Raw genomic sequence first — 20,642 nt, 5'->3', positions numbered from 1 at the left:
CGCTCTGGCGGGAAGGTGAAAGGCGTTTCCGTGCCCTGCTCTGGTTTGCCAGAAGTGGCTTAGTCATGCTGGCCACATGACCCGGAAGCTGTACGCCGGCTCCCTCGGCCAATAAAGCGAGATGAGCGCCGCAACCCCAGAGTCAGTCACGACTAGACTTAATGGTCAGAGGTCCCTTTACCTTTACTAAGGATCAAGGGGCTTAGAGAAGCTCTTCCAAAGGGGTAAATGTGCTGATAATCTCTTACAGCAACACATGTGAAGAAGACCTTTTAAGACTTAACAGGTTTCTGTTGGTGTAAGCTTTTGCCAACTGGAGTCCACTGCAGTCATCGGGGAAGGTACCAGATTTAAAGCACATACATGTCTGCTATATGTACATCAAAGCTTGTTAGGTCTAAAAAAATTACTCTGACAATGGTAATGGAGCGCCATCTTGTGGCCTATATGCTTCCTGAGCTCTTAAAAATCAGGGAATGAGTGAAAAGCTTAGATTTTACCATAAACTGGCGGGGTTCTTTTTTTGAGACAGAAAGTTGTCAGATCTTTGAGAAGTTTGTCCTGGTGCCCCCTCCCTCCAATTCTATGGTATTCCGTGGGGGGCGGGGGAATTAACACAAGATATCAACTTAGAAAGAAGAGAGACAATTCACATTACATGGTTTTTAAAAGTGGATTCAAAAATAATAATTGCAAACTCATTTGGATTGGGCATTTACCCTTCTTTGGTTATAGTAAAGGCTCACGGTTTTATTCTAAGGCGGAAAATAGAGAAGGGAAAATAACTAGACGGAGAGTCATTAAATACTAGCATCATTGTACTAAGATGAAACAATGTAGTCTCCTGAGCCTTTGTTTGAGTGAATAATACTGGGAATGGGTGGGGAGACCATAACCCTCCAGATGTTGTTAATCCTCTCATATACTATCTTAATTACAAATAATCAATATAAATGTGGGCATATTTATACTTTGTCTCAATTTAACCATTATTACAGCTGGTGTAGAGAGTTGTAATAATAAAAGCATGTCTATATGCTTCACACTCACTCACTCATTTTTGCCCTTTCTTCGTGGATTAAGGCCAATTCAAAACATAAAATTATGGCCCAAACTTTGGGGTGCTTCCAGATGTGGACATTTTAGCAGCACCACATCATGGCTTTAAGATGGAAAGAGAATAGCCACTCTGTTGCAAAATGTCTAACAATGTGTAGTCAAGTGAGCCCCAAATGTTGGAATCAGGGTGATCTGCATTGGGACCACAGTTTGTGATCAGAAGTCTAAATACGCCCCCCCCCCAATTTACCGGTACTTTGGATCACGATTACTCCACACTCAAGCTACAATTTAATGTTGGGACACACACACAAATTCAGCATGAAGGCAATGCCTTTCGGGTAAGGAAGGCTTACGAGTGGATTCCTAAAGAGCAGAGTTGGACCGTAATGAAGGAAATGGCTCAAACGCAACCTAGAAAATGGTTGAGACGTTTAATACAGTGGTGCCTCGCAAGACGAAATTAATCCGTTCCGCGAGTCTCTTCGTCTAGCGGTTTTTTCGCTTGCGAAGCACGGCTATTAGCGGCTTAGCGGCTATTAGCGGCTTTAAGAAAAAGGAAACAAACTCGCAAGAACTCGCAAGACGTTTCGTCTTGCGAAGCAAGCCTATAGGGAAATTCGTCTTGCGGAACGACTCAAAAAACGGAAAACCCTTTCGTCTAGCGAGTTTTTCGTCTTGCGAGGCATTCGTCTTGCGGGGCACCACTGTATAGGCCATAACCTAGTGACAGGTTGAGTCACCTTCACCTGTGGAAGCACAGAGATATTCTATTAAATTGGGAAAGTTGTATTTTCTGAGTGAAAGGGGCAGAAAAAAGGAAGCTGTCACGATGAATGGGGTATGTAGCTTTTCTTGCTGCCGCAGAACATTTGTAACAGGAATGCAGAACCATTTTTTCCCCCATTGAGGGCCCAGTTTCCTTGCGGGTAATATGTTGGCAAGATGTACACCGTTGGAGTTCATGGCCAAAGTCAGCAGCTGGCAGAGCCAAAAGTTAGCAGGCTGCCTTTCCTTTCTCTTTCTGTCACCCCCACCTCACTCATACATGATACACACATGAAATTAGGCTGAATGTTACTCCTTTGGATTGCGGGTTGCCCTCGCTTGATTTAAAGGGACTGGCCAGAATTGGAGCCGTGGCATTTTTAATCTTTAGAAATGAACGTCTGGAGCTCTTCCCATACTTTGGAGGACATACCCACATGAGTTGGGGGGAGGGGGAAAGGGAGGGAGGAAGGGAGAGAATCACCACCGCATCTTATTTGAGCCACAGGAGACTGCTAAGATTTCACTCATGACTTTGTGGTTTTGTGAAATGTCACGGTCTCTGCTAACACTCTGAACAGCCAAGAGTTTTTAAGCCTGCTATACGAATCCTGATTTCCCCCAAACCGAAACCTTTGCCAAGATTTTTCCGCACGGAGCAGCAGCCGGGATGGGACGGCTCCAACAGCCCTACAAATGATACCTAAATGGCCTTGTCTTTGGTTTCGCCACGCTTTTTAAATGGGTTTGCCACAACCGGTTACCCAAAAATATTCATTTCCGTGAACGTGGCTATGGGCTATGGGAACACTCCTTTCTAAGCTAGCTCTTCCTTTACGATCAGCACGTTTCTTTTGTGTATGCAAGGGAGACCGTTTTTTCATCTGGAAATAAAATGTAGAGAATTAGCATTATGTTTTATTTTGCAGCTGCGCCTAATGAACTCATCCAGAAAAGATGAGGAGCTTGGAATAGTCCCCTCCATGCAAACACTGCTGAATATGCTCCCACATAGAGAAAACTGAGCCAGAGCAGGTGAGTTTATACTGTAGGAAAGAAATTGGTTAGCCAGAGGAAGCTAATTTGGCGCTGCTGAGTTTCAATTTGTTCGGCTACCGTGCATGATGTTGCAAACCACAATCTAGGACACTGAATGACTCACCTAGAGGTTTATGCTGAACTACCAAGAATCAGTTGTTGTTTTCCTTGGTCCACCAGCACCAGTAAGAGAGACACATCGCGAACTATTAATGCTTGAATCCTGTGCACACTTACCAGGAAGTAAGCCCCCCTGAACCCTTAACTTCTGCATAAATATAGAATTACATTGCATGATTGTGATCCCATGCCGACTTTACTGGGAATAGGTGAACGATGAAGGAGCCGTTGCAGAGTATACATACATGTAAGCTCAGGCAGCATGACTGATATTACATTTTATGATATGAGCCATTGATGCTTGTGCGGCTGAGTCATAAACTTGTCAATGTCAGTACAGTGGACGCTCGGGTTGCGAATGTGATCCATGCAGGATGCACGTCCACAACCCACAGCAGCACGTCTGCGCACGCGCGGGTTGCGATTCAGCACTTCTGCGCATGCGCAAAGAGCGATTCAGCGCTTCTGTGCATGCGCGACTGCCAAAACCCGGAAGTAACCCATTCCGGTATTTCCGGGTTTCGGCCCCAACCCAAAGTCTGTAACTCGAGGTATGACTGTATAGGCAATTGTCAAGAGCCTAGGCGGAGGCAGGATTAACAATCCATTATCTTATATCCTATCTTCTTAAGATCTTATCATTTATTTAAATGCTGCCTTTCAGCCAAAATAGCCCCTCAAGGCAGCTCACAAAGAATAGAGAAACATAAGAGTGGGAAGGGCCATCTAGTCCACCCCCCTATGCAGGAATCTCAACTAAAGCATGCATGACTGATAAACACACAAATATAAAGGATAAAAATTCAAAAACAATGTATTTAACATTTTTAAGGTATTGAAAAAGTACCTTAAAAATGTACATTCCTGTGCCTGAAACAGGGGGTAAAAGCATTCCCCACAAAAGTGTTGAGAGAGAGCAAAAGTTAAAAAACAAGAACACCTGGGCAGCTGCTCTTTCTTATAAGGGTCCCAGGCATCATCATCATGTTGTAAACTTAGGAGCAGCAACTTTTTGCAAGGTCTGCTTTGTAAATCAGTGGTCTGGGTGGGCAGGATGCCTTCAAAATAGAAACCTGAAAATCCCTGTGGCACCCATGGCTCTAAGTAAATGTTTCAGAAATCCTCGGAATCCCCTTGCTCCTCGGTTTCTCTTTATTTGGGCATTTATACAAGAATTTAGGGACGCGGATGGTGCTGTGGGTTAAACCACAGAGCCTAGGACTTGCCGATCAGAAGGTTGGTGGTTCGAATCCCCGTGATGGGGTGAGCTCCCGTTGCTCGGTCCCTGCTCCTGCCAACCTAGCGGTTTGAAAGCACATCAAAGTGCAAGTAGATAAATAGGTACCGCTCAGGCGGGAAGGTAAACGGCGTTTCCGTGCGCTGCTCTGGTTCGCCAGAAGTGGCTTAGTTATGCTGGCCACATGACCCGGAAGCTGTACGCCGGCTCCCGCGGCAATAAAGCGAGGTGAGCACCGCAACCCCAGAGTCGGTCACGACTGGACCTAATGGTCAGGGGTCCCTTTACCTTTACCTTATCCTTAAGATTTATACAATAATGTAGCTCTAAGTGTGCTAACTCTTAGCATGAATAAGATTTTAACTTTTCTGTAACTGTTAGAAGCCGCTCAGCAGTGAGGAGGCTGGCTTTTTGGGGGAGAAGAAAAACACACCCCTATGCGCTGCTTATGTACCGTATTTTTCCGCCTATAAGACGCCCCCGTGTATAAGACACCCTCTATATTGGGGGACTCAAAATTAAGAAAATGGGGGGGGGAGTGCCCCCATGTATAAGACTACCCCCCTTTTTTAGCATTATTTTTTAGTAAAAAAGAAAACCTAATCTTATACACAGAAAAGTACGGTAAATTGTCCTGAGCAGTCAGAAAAATAAACACACAAGCTCATTTTTATCTCTGCTAGCACTGCAATGGTCACACAAATGCTACAGCAAAGCTGCCCTCCCAGGAAACAATTTTAGGTCTAACCAACACAAAAACCAGGCTGTGCACTCACAGTGCCTTTAAAAAAGCATCTTTGAAAGGACCTTCTTTCCCTAGAAGAGTTATGGGCACTGTGGGTTACCACCCACAGAATTATGATTCTTAGCTAACTATAGCGCCCAGCAGTCTTTGAGGGAAAGGTGTTTTGAAGGTGCTTTGAAATCAGAGTGTGTAGAGAGACAGAGATTTAGTTGCCGACAACTTTCTTTTTCTCTCTCTAGGCCATCATAAAATAAAGACTAACAATGCAACAGCAGGCACAATCTGTTTCCCAGCGGGAATGATAGGTCTTAACACATGTGGAACTCTTGTGGCAGTTAGCTTCCAAATTGTATGTAGCATTACCCCACAATATTCTGTCCACACCAGTGGGCATGGCATAGATGCTGTGGGTGGGTGCTGGAGCAGTACAATCCCAAAGAGCTATTTTGTTTTATTTTTAAAAAAGAAATAAATACTTGCCAGTCACCAACATTTTAGAAACATGGTTAATGGCAGCAACCAGAAATGGTTTAAAAACTAATTTGGAAAAAAAGAGAAAAAGTTATGGAATGAAGTTATAGTGCTATACTCAATTTCACTAGAAACATACATACATACATACATATACACACACACACACACATATACACACACACACACACACACACACACACACACACACACATACATATACACACACACACACCCTTGTGCAAATTAATTGAAACAAACAATGAGTTTAGTACAGTCGTTTATTCTACAAAACTCACATATGCATGTACAAAACTCACATGTACGTAACGGATATGACCTCCGCTATTTTTAAGCAGCAAGCTGACTCTTTGGTGCTTCTGCCAGGGGTGGGAGGGTTTGCAGAATGTTGCCGGCTGCTGTGTATGTGTGTGTGTACGTGTACATATATGTTTCTGCAGACTGGAAAAAAGAACAGGATCTCAATAATTGGATGATGGCCTTGAGTGGATGTCCCAGGGGAGGAAAAGAAGTCAAGGAAGCATGGCAATTTGACACCTGCCAAAGAAATATGAGTGCTTTAGTGGATGGATTCACATCAGAGCTTTTGGGGAGCCGGAACTCACTGACACCCAGTTCCAGCACCTCTCAGGTGGGCGCCATTGCCCTCACAAGAGAACAAGGGAGGCATTCGTGGGGAGTTCCAGCACCTCTTTTTCTATAAAAACAGCATGACACACACACACCCCCGCCCATGTTTAACTAGCATGTGCTGAACCAACTCTCATAACTAATTTCGGCACCAAACTGCAGGGCTGCATGCATTCCTTATATAGAACTGATTTGTCCTGGCTTCCTCTTGCTTTTCTCCAGAACTACACTGAATACAAGGAAGCCGTCCTATATCCTCTTGCAGATTCCTCTCCTCCTGCTGCCCTGGCAGCCATGTGACTACAATTGGAAGCTCTTTAAGCTATAAATTTCTGCCCAGGGAAGCTGAATTAATTGGTTCCTCCTGCGGAACCCATTCATATAGGCATTCCAGTATCAAACTACTCTGGGAGGCCACCACGGCAGGAAGTTCATGAACTAGTTTAAATGACTTTTTTTAAAGGCTAGGAGAGAGATGCAGTCCCATGTGAATGCTGCACTACTTAAATATACCTCCATTCCTGATAATAATAATAATAATAATAATAATAATAATAATAATAATAATAATAATATTGATAATAACAATAATACCCCACCCATCTGGCTGGGTTTCCCCACCCCAGGGGTCTGCAACCTTTAAGACAAAAAGAGCCACTTGGACCCGTTTCCAAAGAAAATAAAATTGGGAGCCGCAAAACTCGTCATTATAAAAATAACTTTTTTGTCACTTTTTTATTATTTCTTTGTTTGACCCCTCAGAATTACTCCTCCTCACAGAAATAAACGTTAAATTAACAAGTTACCTTTTTGTGTGTGTGTGTTCTTCACTCCCCTTCAAAACAGTGACCAGCGTACATGCTCCCTTTCAATGCAGTGACCAGCGTACATGCCCCTTACAATGTAGCGGGCGGGCGGGAAGGTGACGTCGGGACGGTGTGTGACTAACGCACGCACCGCTCCCATGCGACGTCACAGCCAGTACAGCACCCACCAGAGTGGGGAGTGTCGGGGCACACAATGCGCCTCCTCCCCTCGCTAGTATCCGCCCCGGAGTCGCGGCAAAGGTGTAAAAGAGCCACATGTGGCTCTGGAGCCGCGGGTTGCCAACCCCTGCCCCAGCTACTCTGGGCTGCTTAAAAAGGTAAAGGTACCCCTGCCCGTACGGGCCAGTCTTGACAGACTCTAGGGTTGTGCGCCCATCTCACTCAAGAGGCCGGGGGCCAGCGCTGTCCGCAGACACTTCCGGGTCACGTGGCCCGCGTGACAAAGCTGCATCTGGCGAGCCAGCGCAGCACACGGAACGCCGTTTACCTTCCCGCTGGTAAGCGGTCCCTATTTATCTACTTGCACCCGGGGGTGCTTTCGAACTGCTAGGTTGGCAGACGCTGGGACCGAGCGACAGGAGCGCACCCCGCCGCAGGGATTCGAACCGCCAACCTTTTAATCGGCAAGTCCTAGGTGCTGAGGCTTTAACCCACAGCGCCACCCGCGTCCCTCTGGGCTGCTTACAACACCTAAAAAACTGTAAAACATTAGACATTAAAAAGTTTGGGAAATGCTGATCTAGTGCAACCGCCTGCAATTCAAGAATATGCAGCTGCCCCATACAGGGTTTGAACCTGCAACCTTGGCGTTATCATCACGGTGCTCTAACCAACCGAGCTCGATGCAAGTAACATTAAGTCATCTTAGCTAGACCTATCAAGGAGGAAAAATCTATTCTGCAGCATCATACAAGCACAGCATATCCGCTTTGTTGCCTCCAGTGGCTACCATGTCCAATCCGAGGTGTGCCCCAGTGTCCCTGCAACAGTGCAAAGCATCTTGCGGTCTACCTCTCAGATTGCATCCTCCGCCATGGTCATTTCTGCACCCCACCCCATCTTGGCAGCCAGCTTTGCCCATAGGGGTCTCCATCACAATGGATAATGAAGTCTTCACCTGGCTGGAAACGGTTCTAAAGCACACACATATCATCCCTTTCCTTCCCTGGAGGGTTAATTTGGTCAGAAGAGAAGATCAAAAGGAGAAACAATTAGCAAATTGAAAGAGTTTAATGATGCTAATTAAAATGTATTAAGCGTCGCCTCTGCCTCTGCACCAGCTGCTTGGGCAGGCCAGCGGAGGCTGGGGGGAGGCAGAACTAGGAAGGAGGACATCTGGCATTCCTCCCCCATGGTCTGTCACAAAAGGTGGGTTCAAGGAAGCCCTCGTTTCGTCTTGTGCCGTTCGATGGTTTTGCATCCAAGTCCCTAATTAGTTCTCTCTCTGCAGGGTCCCCCTGGGACCTCATTAAGCATCTCAGTTAGTGGAGGGGGGGAGAGCGAAAGAGTTTGATTTGAAGAGAGACTTAGGAGGTGGGTGGGCGCATCTCCGGCACTGACCACAATTAGTTATGCAAGCAAAAGTGGCAGAAGCAAACCTCTGTTCCAAAAGAAAGATGCACAAAGCTAGGAGCACGAACCACAGATGCTACCCACACTCAAGAGGGCCGATAACAAGCTCTTGAAAAAGTGCTTCACCTACCCTCAGCCGCTTAATGAGATGTCCAGTAGATCCCTAAAGAGGTACGATAATAGTTTTAGGACCTGCCTACACAAGCTCATTATGGCAGGGGAAAGGGGGGCAGGGAGGGAAACAAAACAACCCCCACCCCCACCCCGCAAACAAAGGCTTGGGGAGGGTGAAAGAGAAGAGCAATAAACTGCCACGCAGGCCTGTGCGCCTTTTGACAGCCCAGACTAAGACTATTAAACTCCCAAGGGAAGTCCATTGGGTTTCTAGGAGAGGCTTGGGGAAGTAACTTGAGAACTACCTCTTCTGTTATGTCTGCACAGCTGCTGGAGGTAAGCTAGAGATTTACCATTTCAGTTTCTTATTATTCCCCACCCCCCAACTCCAGCAGACTGTTCCTCCAAATTGCTGTGTTGGCCTAATGCTCCAGCCCTCGCCCCTGCTCTTGCCAGCACGGATGCCACTTGGGGCTACCAGAGACAGGCAAACCACAAAGATAACAACAAGAAGCAGACCGGCACTGGCGGTACCAACAGAAGGATGCAGACATTACCTGCCATAACCCGCATAACTGACCAGTGCTTTTAGAGGCTTATTTCTGGGGGGGTCGGGTGGAGAGCAGGAAGAGCAAATAGTTATATACGCATTTCACGGGTGAAAATAGGGACAATCTTGTACTCCCCCAATTGCCAAACAAAGGTCACATTCACAGCATACATTGAAAGCACTGTGATGTCACTTTAAACAGTCTTGGCTCCCCCCCCCCAACAATTCTGGGAGCTGTAGTTTGTTAAGGGTGTTGATCGGTGATCTCTATTCCCCTCCCAGAGCTACAATTCCCAGAGCGGTTTAACAATCAAGCCCTCTTCATAGGGAATTCTGGAAAACCATGCCCTGGTTTTGAGGGAGCCCTTAAAGCACAGTTTCCTGGTTCATGGGAAACAGTGGCTTACGAAACTAAGAGGGTCGTTCCTGGGCTGACTTAACCATGACGTTTCAGACCAGGATCCTTACAACTGAACTGAGCCAATGGGATGGATCTAAAGAACAGTTTTCAGAAAGGACGCAGCCCCAGAAATGTGCTGCAAACGCCTGAGCAAGAATCTTCACAAGCATATACTCAATGTTGTAATGGTATTTCTTACACATCCACTTGTGCGAGCATTTGACAGGCAAGGATCTGTACTATCAAAGGCACATCCTAGAATTTAGTTTCACTTTTTCTTTGAGCAATTCTTATGTAGTGCAAGGTGTAAAAACAGCCCTTCCACAACCAGGAAGCACCTTCTGTATGCAGAGGGGTACGCTCTTTTTCTTTTCTTTTTTAATCCATCCCATCCGCTGCATGAACAAGTTCACAAACACTGGGTTGGTAGTTCACACTTCTCAAATGCTATAAATAGCACAATCAGGTTCCCTGTTGGGAGGACTAATGTTGTTAATCTGCTCTTGATATTTTAGCATGCCTAAGAGAATAGCAAACTTCTGGGAGCTTTAGGCAGCAATCCTGTGCACTTTTACTAATGAGTAGATCCTACTGAAGTCAATGGGACATGCTTATGAGTTCCCATGCACATAGGAATGTGCTGTTAGAGAGCCAACAGACACAACCTATGATGCCAAGAGACAATGATGCCTATGGTAAACATATTAAAAGAGCCAGCCTAAATTTCAGGGCCAGTTTCACAAACGTTACAAGTCTAAAACCATTGTGTGCTGTCTTTCCCCCCCCCCCATCAATGCCATTAAATGCTGAAGAAGAGCCATAGGTCTGTAGAGAAAGTCCCAGGCTCAGTCCCCATCAGTCCCCTACCTGAAAACCTGGAGAGCTGATGGCAGTCAAGTGTAGACGATACAAAGCTAGATGTCCCAATGGTCTGACTCAATACAAGGCAGTTTCCTAAGTGGATCACCAGGAAGTGTATCCTACAGCTTCATCCAGGATGTCTCTTCAGTGCCACATAACCTGCCTAATTTGCTTTCATGGAGATATCACACACAGACAGTTCCTAGTGCACATACAGACACATCCTGAGGTTCTGCACCAGCTTTCACCAATCAGGTGCCCTCCTGATGTCTTGGACTACAACTCCCAACAGCCCAAGCCAACCCTGGCTGGGACTAATGGGAGTTGCAGTCTGAAACATCTGGAGGGCACCAGGCTGACAAAGGCTGTTCTACACACAAGAAGAATGCAGGAATACTAAAAGCAATGGGCGTCAGATAAATAATACAAGCTAATGAGAACAATCATTCCAAAGGCAAGAACACGGGACTGTTATCACCCAAACACACAAATGGTATGAGCTTTAGAAAACCCTTGTTGGAGATTAGCAGACGCTTCTTGGAGGAGGCTTTGCAAGAGAACATTTTATGTGCGGCTGCTACAGCTGCTACTAGTTTTCTGGGGCCCGCAGGCCTCTCTCTCTCTCTCTTGGTTGCTGCTGTTGAGACAGGCTCCTTACTGTGTGTTGGATCTGGCTAGTAATTCACTTCCTGAGCTGTGACATCAGAGCTCTGGCTGGTTTTTTTCGTCCTCTATGAAAACAATGAAGTGTTGTGTTTCCTCGCAACTCACCTGAGAATTGAATTCTATTCAGTTCAGAAACATAAGGAAAGTGCCTGAAGGACTACTCTCATAGGGGCAGTGCCCAAGATGCAAAGCCAGTCATGAATGAAATCTTGTTATTCAGCAACAACTGGGATATCAGAAGCTGCAGAGAAATAGCAAAGGATCTAGGTAGATCTTAATTTGTCTTCATGGGGAGGGGTCAGGACGTTCCCTGCTTGGGATGTGGTGTGAAGAAAGTCTCCAGAACTTGTCATCAAATGGTAACCAGTTAGGTTGCAGTTAAACTCTACAGGTGCTCTTTCCAATGAGAGCTGTGGACAGCAGCATCAGGAAAAATCCAGGATTCATAGAATTAGCATGATGAGAAAAGTGCAGTACTGCTAAGATTGAGACGCTGGTTCTGAGCTTTTGAAAAATAACCAGCCTGCCATTTTTAGTATTCATCTCTGTAGGTTTCCAGCTTATTAACTAGTAAGAAAGACCTGTTTGGGCTGCCTGGTTGAAAAAGATGGCAACCATACTATGCCACTGTGGTAATCAGTTTAAAGGCAAAGGAGTGCCTAGAACAGCTTCCCCCAATCTGCTGCCCTCCAGATATTTTGGAGTGACAAACACAAGCCTGACTATCTTCTTAAATTAACTGGGGCAATTAAAAGATGTTTTATTACTGATGCACTGGATGGAAATCTGATATGTGGACACGTACCCAAAGACATTTGTACCTGGTAGACTGGAAATTTGTTTTCTTCCACTTCCTCTTCTGAAGGAAAAATACCAGTCCAAAGGTGGAGCATCGGGCTGCTCTAAGTGCGAGGAGCAAAGAGAGGAAGAATGCAGGGACTCTGTGGGCCAAGCAGCTTTTCTGAGGGTGTGAGACTAGAGAAACTTAACAACTAAGTGACTTCATGCCATGCTTCCTACTCCAGCCGCTCCGGAAGCAGACAATGTGCTCCTTGGCACAAAGCAGGGCTGTGGGGCTATTTTGCCTGTTGCACCCCTTTAGCTGGTGGAGAATCCAGACCCAAGAGAGCAGAGGGGCTGTGCAAAAATCATCCAAACAGATGTTCTTTTCCGTATGGGAAAATGCAGTGTAAAACAAAGAAATATTCTCCTGCTGAAGCCCAACATCTGTTTGAAGCTGTCTGGCCCTGGGTCAGACTTTAATTATTCTGACAGGTCGCTTCATGCCCTTAATTTTCCATGAAATCTGATTCAAGAGGCTGCTTGTCTGCAGGCAGCTCTTGGGGTTCTCAGAGCGAGGTTGCACATGACCCAGGTGCTCCTTGCCAAACAGCCAATGTTTTCTTGAGACAAGACTTCTTCTTTTCTTTATAAAAATCAACTTGTGCTTCTCAGGAAAAAAGGCCATTGTTGAACGGTTAACAACACAGAACCCTCGAATCCTGTTTTCTGTGGAAAAATAAAAATGATGGAGACACACACACAGTTTCAGTAGCGCTTGCTGGATGATCTTCTTGCCAAGTTTTTGATTCCTTCTTAAAGCTGCATCCCGAGACACTGTAGAAAATTCAGATAATTTGTTCTTTTGCCTCTGGACCTGGCTTGTTTCTTCTTCTTTTACTGAAGATCAAGTTACTGATATACGAAGTTATTCTGCTTCCTTCCTTCTCTCTCTCTTTCAGCTCTTTCTTCTATCAGGTACTTTTCTGAGGCAATAAATCACAAGCCCTGACACGCAAGTGTGCTCTCTGCTTTCTCCCCCTGGTGTAACTGAACTGGCAATGAGCACTCATCTTTTTCAACCTCAAAATCCTAGCTTGGGTAAGTCTCATCTTGCTCTAGGAGCATGAAGAGCTTTCAGGAGTGGCTTTCTTTTGGCACAGAATGAGTTTCAGAGTCTCGCAGCCATAAGCTTGCACGCCGAAATTCTTGGCAGAAGCCACTGAAATGCAATTTGGAAAAAGATCCTTATAAAAGAAGTAGCTATAGTATCATATTTGCCCATTTGCAGCCCTTCCAAAGTGCCAGGCTAATAAAGTATTTCATTAAAAAGTGAAAACAAAAAAAATTCCTTCCAGCAGCACCTTAAAGACCAACTAAGTTAGTTCTTGGTATGAGCTTTCGTGTGCATGCACACTTCTTCAGATACACTGCAGTGCAGTGTATCTGAAGAAGTGTGCATGCACACGAAAGCTCATACCAAGAACTAACTTAGTTGGTCTTTAAGGTGCTGCTGGAAGGAATTTTTTTTGTTTTGACTATGGCAGACCAACACGGCTACCCATCTGTAACTGAAACATTAAAAAGTGGTAAGGCCAATTCACCCGACATGGCCAAGAATGCAACCCTGCAAAATCTTGTAACATTAAAGAAGTGGAACCATACCTGAAAAACATGGGAGGGACTCATGCCATGGCCAATCAGGTCTCATGTGTGTCCAGCATGTGCCCTCTATCTAGGTAACAGGTATCTACTGGGACACACACAGTAGACAAGTAGGAAACTGGCTGTTGTGAAAAGTGAGGCTCATTTTCAGAGTTTAAAACTGCCATAAGGACTGCAAATCTCTCACCTGCAACAGGCAAACTTGAGCGAAATGACCACAAGGTTACTCCCTTCCCCGCAAAACCTGTACTCACTTTTAGCCAGGAATGCCTGTAGAAGAGGTGATACTTTACTACCGGGTGTCACAATCGTAGATTTTCACCTTGCTACAGCCTTCGAAAACACTGCACATTTTCTAAATGGAAAGCACTTTCTAGTACAACTTTCTAGTACTATGTCAGCAGATTCCCCATGCATAACAAGCACACGTATTTAGCTACATACAAATACAGCAAGGAGCTATGTGTTACCTGATGGTCCAAGAGTGTATCGTTACTGGAGAGAGAGATTGAGGGTAGCGGAATGCAGCAAGTACTGAGTATAAAGAGTGGGTAAGCCGTTAACACGGAAGAGCTGGCAAGCAGCCTTGAACGTTCTGATAGCAGTTTGCTTTCACGCTTAAAGGAGCCAAAACAGAGTCTATGAGGTAGATTTCCACTGGGCAAACGCTCTCTGTAGAAGCACTATCACCTGGCCAGCTGCACTGGTGATGCCCAGGTGTAAATAAATGGATAGCTGGCTAATAGCTTTGCCTTCTGATGGCAGAACAAGGCACTGGAGTCTGCTTATCAGACTCCCTATTTCAAGACCCTAGGTGTCACACACTAAGACCAATTACAATTTTCCCATGTACAATAACTCTGCAAAAGTGCAGTCACCCCATGTTGTAATCTACATATATTTTCCACATGCTGTTTCTAAACGGAAGTGCTTTCTGCACAAGGAAGTCACAGCATATGAAATACTCCTGCTTTGCAATTCTTCATGGCCCAGCCTGCAATTAAAATGCTGTGCAGACTGAATCCAAATCTTAAGTTTCATTTCTCAAGCATTCTAGCCTTCTTTTAGACCTCCAGTTAAGCAGCTGCGGACCAGATGAGTATTGGGATGGAAGGCCACTGGGAACCTCACAGAAAGCACTTCTTGACATTGCTGAAAGGAGAAAGAGAGAGCTACACTGAACTAACCCAGCCTAGCTTTTAAAGCAAACAAGCTATTATATAAAAGAAATTCCTTCCAGTAGCACCTTAAAGACCAACTAAGTTAGTTCTTGGTATGAGCTTTCGTGTGCATGCACACTTCTTCAGATACACTGAAACAGAAGTTGCCAGATCCTTCTATATAGTGAAAAGGTGGGGAGGGGTATTACTCAGAAGGGTATCTGAAGAAGTGTGCATGCACACGAAAGCTCATACCAAGAACTAACTTAGTTGGTCTTTAAGGTGCTACTGGAAGGAATTTCTTTTGTTTTGACTATGGCAGACCAACACGGCTACCTATCTGTAACTAGCTATTATATGCTAGTCAATCAATTATATTCATATTTGGTACCAAGCTACATGACTTTTTAATTTAAAGAATTCAAGTAATAATTTTTGTCCAGTTGTGAGACTACAGCACTGTAGTTGCGGGACTACATTGTTAAGATCAGAGATAAGCCTCTGCAGACCTCCATGGATCGAACTTTGAATGGTAATTAATGGATAGGTGCTTGTCAAAGGGCCTGCAGAAACTGGGTCAGTTCCAGGCTAGATGCAATTACCCACACTTTCTCTAGTCAACTGAGATAAATTTTAGGCTCTGGGGTGTGTATGTGTCATTTTACTAAGGGGCACTTACATGCAATATATTACTCACTTGATCATACTATTAGGGTTGGAGAAGAGTGGGAATTCAAATTGAAGTCATTTTTCCTTTCTTTAAAGAGAACAGTTTTACATTACATAAACTGAGTAACCATATTTAGTGATTAATAAAATAGAAGAGTAGTCACAATCTAGAATAAAGCACATCTACCAATACCCAATGAAACAGCATGTAAAACAGCATATGTGTGCATGAGGGAAATCCTCTTTTTTGTGCTTAATACTCAAGTCTGTGTGATGAAAGATGTTGTCTAAAGAATGTTAAGGGGTAACTAATCTGTGTGACATAATGCAAGTTAAAGCAAAACGGGGTGAAATGAGAAATTCCCTAATGTGGCACATATTATTTAAGGCTTAGTTATAGTTCATATATGGTAAACTATTATGGTTTTGCAGTAGAAGGCTGCCTTGCCAGGTAGTTACTGGAGCCTCATTATCTTTCAAATGCTTGGTGACCGCTCAGGCTCATTATCTTCCTATTTACATAAATAAAATGTAAACTAATGCAAATACCTATTAGTGCTGTTCATACTGGTTCAAACTTGGCTGTAGTTTTTTTTTTTATGGCTCATTAGTGCTTCCTAAAAAAAACTGCAGGAATACCAGGAGGCAAAATCTATTCAGTGACCCTTGAGAAGGGTAAGCCTAACCTTTCCAAAACATGCCTGGGTACTGCACCTATTCTCTACTAATTCTTTCTCCTTTCATGTAGCCTTTGAAAGAGAGATTTACAGTGGTGCCCAAAGCAAACAGGGAGAAGGATGTAACCTAGTTGTGGTTCTTGAGAATGAAGGGGAAGGGGTTCATCACTTCTGGAAAGGGATATGACAAATACCCATTATCTCTCTACGACACGACTAATGCAGATGCTGGAGAGAAAACTGTTGTGGAATATTAGAAGAGGAAGAGCAAATAAGAAGGGAAAATGCCAGTGGTCCACAGGATAAAAATAATCAAGGCTGCACCTAGAATGCAAATGGAGTACAGGATGGAAACTCTTCAAAGTTCGTGTCACTCTCTCATTGAAAACTCGCACACAGCAAATTAAGATGCAGATTTATTTTCCTTCGTTAAAATAACAGGCGATTCCCCAAAGCCTTTTCCCCTACTTCCTGCTACACAAAATAATTCTGTAAGGAAACAGGGTGGATTGTCCTGCCATTTTCATGGATCACTCCAGAAAAATATAGGGGCCTCCCCAAGGCTGGGCAGATCTCAACATGACAGCGAGGCGCTGTATTTATCTGGTATTGTGTCTTCTAGTAAATGTTGGAAGTCTTTTATCAAAATGATGGCACTGCAGGATGGCTGGAGCAAGTAGGTAAAATCAACACTTCGCCTGGCCAAGGGAACGGGGAATAGTAAAAGCGATATAACAAAACATGCAAACACCGTTGAGAGATGATCCATCTGTACAAGTCCATGTGCCCAGGGGGCTCTGACAGGAACATAAGGCTTGGCTTTCTTTCTTTTTCATCCTGTTCAGGGTTTCATTAAAAAAAATTGTGGGTTTTTTTTGTTTCTGTTTTTTATAAAAATAAAAAAATGGTCTTTAGATAGACTACTGAAAACAACTCTGAGAGTAGAGCACTTTCTTCCTCAAGAGTCACCTTCTGGAAGAGTTCAGAAAGGGTCAAATATTGACCAATAATGGCTTGTCTGCTTTGTAATCTCAATTGTGGCTTCAGCAGGGAGGCGGGATGGAAATTCTTCCTCATTCAGCCGGTTTGGTTACCAACGAGAGCGGCTGGGCCTGCAACATAGCCAAGGCAGCTTGAGGAGATGGAATGGCTGCAAAGGAAGGAGGCGATGTCAGGAGGGCGGCGTGGGGCATGGAGGCAAATGGAAGGGGCCTCGAGAGGAGTGACGATTGGCTTGTCAGGCTAGAGGAGGAAGAGGAGGAGGCAGCCTTGCTTGACAGGAAAGAAGCAGAGTGCAGAGACAGCTGGGCTCTGGATTCAGGCTTGGTAGTCAGGGAGAGAGGCTGAGCCTGTTCAGAATGGGTGGCAGCAGGAGCTGCAGGTGATGCCAAGGCTGTGGAGGGAGTGGCTGGAGAATCCAACATGCTGCCATGAGAGGATGCAGGGCTGTCACAGGATTTGTCAGCTGGCAGGTATGGCACACAAGGCTTCTTGCTCTTTGACACCACAGAATCTGTAAGTGACAAAAAAGAAAGAAGGTTATTTATCGGTTAATTTCTATCCTACACGCCCAGTGACTTGCTCATGGCTGCCCCATGAGCGACATATGGCTGTTCAATTCCAAATGCATTACTGTGTTGACAATGCTAGATTAAGCGGCAGATAAATGCCAGGTAGTAAAAGTAGCCAAATGGTTAGATGGGGGAAAGTTCCTTTGCTACAAAAGCCTTTTTCCTGTATTTGAAAGAAGGCATTCCCAGGCAGTGTTGCAAACCGGTGTAGGGACTGGCTTGCATCAGAGCAATCCACGACACTAGAAGACTCTCTAGAAGGCCACACTGAAAGCCCCTTGAATTCAACTTCAAGGATGCTAGACAGTTTTAGGGATTTTGTGAGTTTCCTTAGCTTTATCTCATAGAATTGTAGAGTTGGAAGCGATCCGTCAGGGTCATCGAGTCCAACCCCCTGCAATGAAGTAATCTCAGCTAAAGCATCCATGACAGATGGCCATCCATCCTCTGTTTAAATATCTCCAAGGAAGGAGAATCCACTTTCCGAGGGGAGTCCATTCCACTGTTGAACAGCTCGTAAAGTCAGAGAGTTCTTCCCAATGTTTAGTCGGAAGCTCCTTTCTTGTAACTTCAATTTATTGGTTTGGGTTCTACCTTCTGGAGCAGGAGAAAGCAAGCGTGCACCACAAGTTTTTGCTCTCACAAAAGCTAAAACTGGTCTACAATTTAAAATGTACAGATCCTGGAAGTTCTTGCACGAACTCTAAAAGGTTTGGAATTACCGGCTTCTGCAAATCTTGTTTCTTTGGATTCTCAGTTATTTGGAAGTGGCAGCCCTTACTGATAAAATGAGAGCAACTGTTCAAAAGTTCAAATGTAGCCATTTGATATTAAGTGCATATCTTGTTCATTATTCAAGGGGGGGGGTGCGGACTTGATCAGCGGCTAACTCTTTTCTCCTCTCCACCTGCCTCCTCCATCTGCTTTTCTAATAATCCTATTGGCATCTTGCTATCCCTGTGTGTAGAAGGAAGCTATATAATGCTTGTTCTTAAGTGTTTGTCCTAGGATGGGAGTAATTTACACTTCATTTTCTATTTTACAAGGATTGGAGAGGGGACTGACAAGCAGTAGCAAATATTAGGAATTCCAGACTCTCAGTTTCCCTTCACAGTGAGGGAAAAATTAGAATTGTCATGCCCATTATGGACTGGGGCCAGACTACAGAAGGGCAAGGCATTGGTACTTACTCCCTGTTTCTTGGATTTGTTGCTGAGGTTGTTTCTCTCTTTTTCTCTTCTTTTTCTTACCCTGAAAGGGATAAATTTACAAAAAGTTGTGAAAGGAAAGGAAAGGAAGTCAAGAATATATAAGACTACTACAGAGTTTCTCTGAGTTGTAAACTTGAATTTTAAAAACAACAACTGTGGAGTATAGGTAAAGAAAGATAGCAGAGAGAAATACTAGGCCATTAAGAAGGTCTACATACTATCATAACTACATTTATTTTGGTTATAATTATGCTTGGAAATCCAGCTGTTTTTTGCTTAAATAGGAAGAAGACTGCTATGACAAAGAACCGCCATCCAACTGGCAGCATACATCTTGAAGAAACTGTCTCTTCACAAGGGTAACGGTTGGGTTCTTTGTCATAGCAGTCGTCAATGTGGAGTTCCAAGGAAGCATTAAACAAATGCTTAGAAAGTAGTTAGCTTAATCCCTTTACAAAAATCCTTGGAAACGTATGTGCAAGTGTTCAGCAAACACTTAGAGGTGATGGTTACCAGCAAGGCTTTGTTTCCAGCTGGAACTCACTGGAATTCAGTTCCAGCACATCTCAGGTGGGCACCATTGCCATTATAAGAGGACAAGAGAGTCGTTCATGATGAGTTCCACCACCTCTTTTTCTAGAAAAATAGCACTGGCTACAAGGGTTATCTTCCCCCTCTGCTACTATTCCATCCCGTAATTGGCCACCTAATCCCATACTTCCATTTCCTTATTTTAACATTGTCATCATTCCTCTGCTTTCTCCTTGTTCCACTTCTCTCTCCCCACTTTTTAAAATCTCTCCAATAACAACAGCAGCAGCAGCAGCAACAACAACCGTGACAAAATCCATGAAATGCAGCTTAATTTGTATGATCACAAAGGCGTAGACATAGATTTCCTGGAGCCAATTATTTATTTTTTGTAACAGAATACATACATCCCTGATTATAAACTTACATAGTTATCTCGTGCAGACCAAGTTGGGTAGAGCTGAGAATGAAGTTGTCGCTCCTTCCGGGCTAGCTCATAGTACTTGGCTTGCTCCTCACGGGACAGCGAATGCCACTAAAGTATGATGTTAGCAGAAAAGATACTGTAGAAAGTCATCTAATGAAATTTGGGGTGCCACTTCCCCTCTCTAAAAACACGACTGAAAACTTTCCTTTCCTTTCTACATAGCTACACAGTTTGAAACAATATGCTATGTTTGGCTCAAGGCCTACATATGAGCAACCATCTTTAACTAGAAGCTTGTAGCCAAAATATATATATACGAAAGCCATCCTCCGCCCTGCTTTTTTGTTCCCTTTTCCATCTGGATCATCAGATCACAACAGTGCAGCAACAACTGGTAGAATGACTGCTCTGTGCAACTCTTAAAGGTACAGGAGCCCTTCAGAAGCTATATGCCTCCCTGGAACTCAGTGCCCAGCCTTCCTAGTTTGTCCACATATTTCCTGCTGACAATGCACACCTCATGCCTCTAGGGCCTCTGTGAAATATTGCTTCAGTCATATATTCTCTTTGATCTCTCTTTTCTTCGATGTAGTCTCTGTAACAGGTCCCTACTTTTCAGAATCCTGCCAGCATTGTCCCATCTTAACATTGTCCCTATCCCTCCACCCATAGCCTACAGGACCTCTAGACTTTCCATACTGTGAAGTTTCTCCAGGGCTTCCATTTGCCCCAGTTCCAAGCATCCTCTGCCATTTTCCTCAGGTTTCTCCCCCCTCCCCCCACACACACCTAGTTTTCCTTCGGGTTCTCTCTTTGGTCCACTGCCTCCTCCACACCCTTCCTTCAGTCATCTTGCGATGGATTCCCTGCCC

The 20,642-nt window shown here is 44.5% G+C and overlaps 1 protein-coding gene across 1 annotated transcript in view; it reads right to left on the bottom strand.

Moving 5' to 3' along the window:
* Positions 1 to 16,433: 16,433 nt before the first annotated feature.
* Positions 16,434 to 20,642, bottom strand: part of TCF7L1 (transcription factor 7 like 1) — a 69,896-nt gene continuing 65,687 nt past the window's right edge. Inside the window, exons 10-12 of the mRNA XM_028708623.2 lie at positions 19,771 to 19,878; positions 18,792 to 18,852; positions 16,434 to 17,543 (exon numbers count right to left, since the gene is read on the bottom strand). Coding sequence (XP_028564456.2) covers positions 17,104 to 17,543; positions 18,792 to 18,852; positions 19,771 to 19,878 — 609 coding nt within the window. The 3' untranslated portion in view covers positions 16,434 to 17,103. The remainder of the gene's footprint in view (positions 17,544 to 18,791; positions 18,853 to 19,770; positions 19,879 to 20,642) is intronic.

Source organism: Podarcis muralis, chromosome 15, assembly GCF_964188315.1.
Source record: "Podarcis muralis chromosome 15, rPodMur119.hap1.1, whole genome shotgun sequence".
NCBI classification, from domain to species: domain Eukaryota; kingdom Metazoa; phylum Chordata; class Lepidosauria; order Squamata; family Lacertidae; genus Podarcis; species Podarcis muralis.
This window is presented reverse-complemented; position numbering and strand designations above follow the sequence as displayed.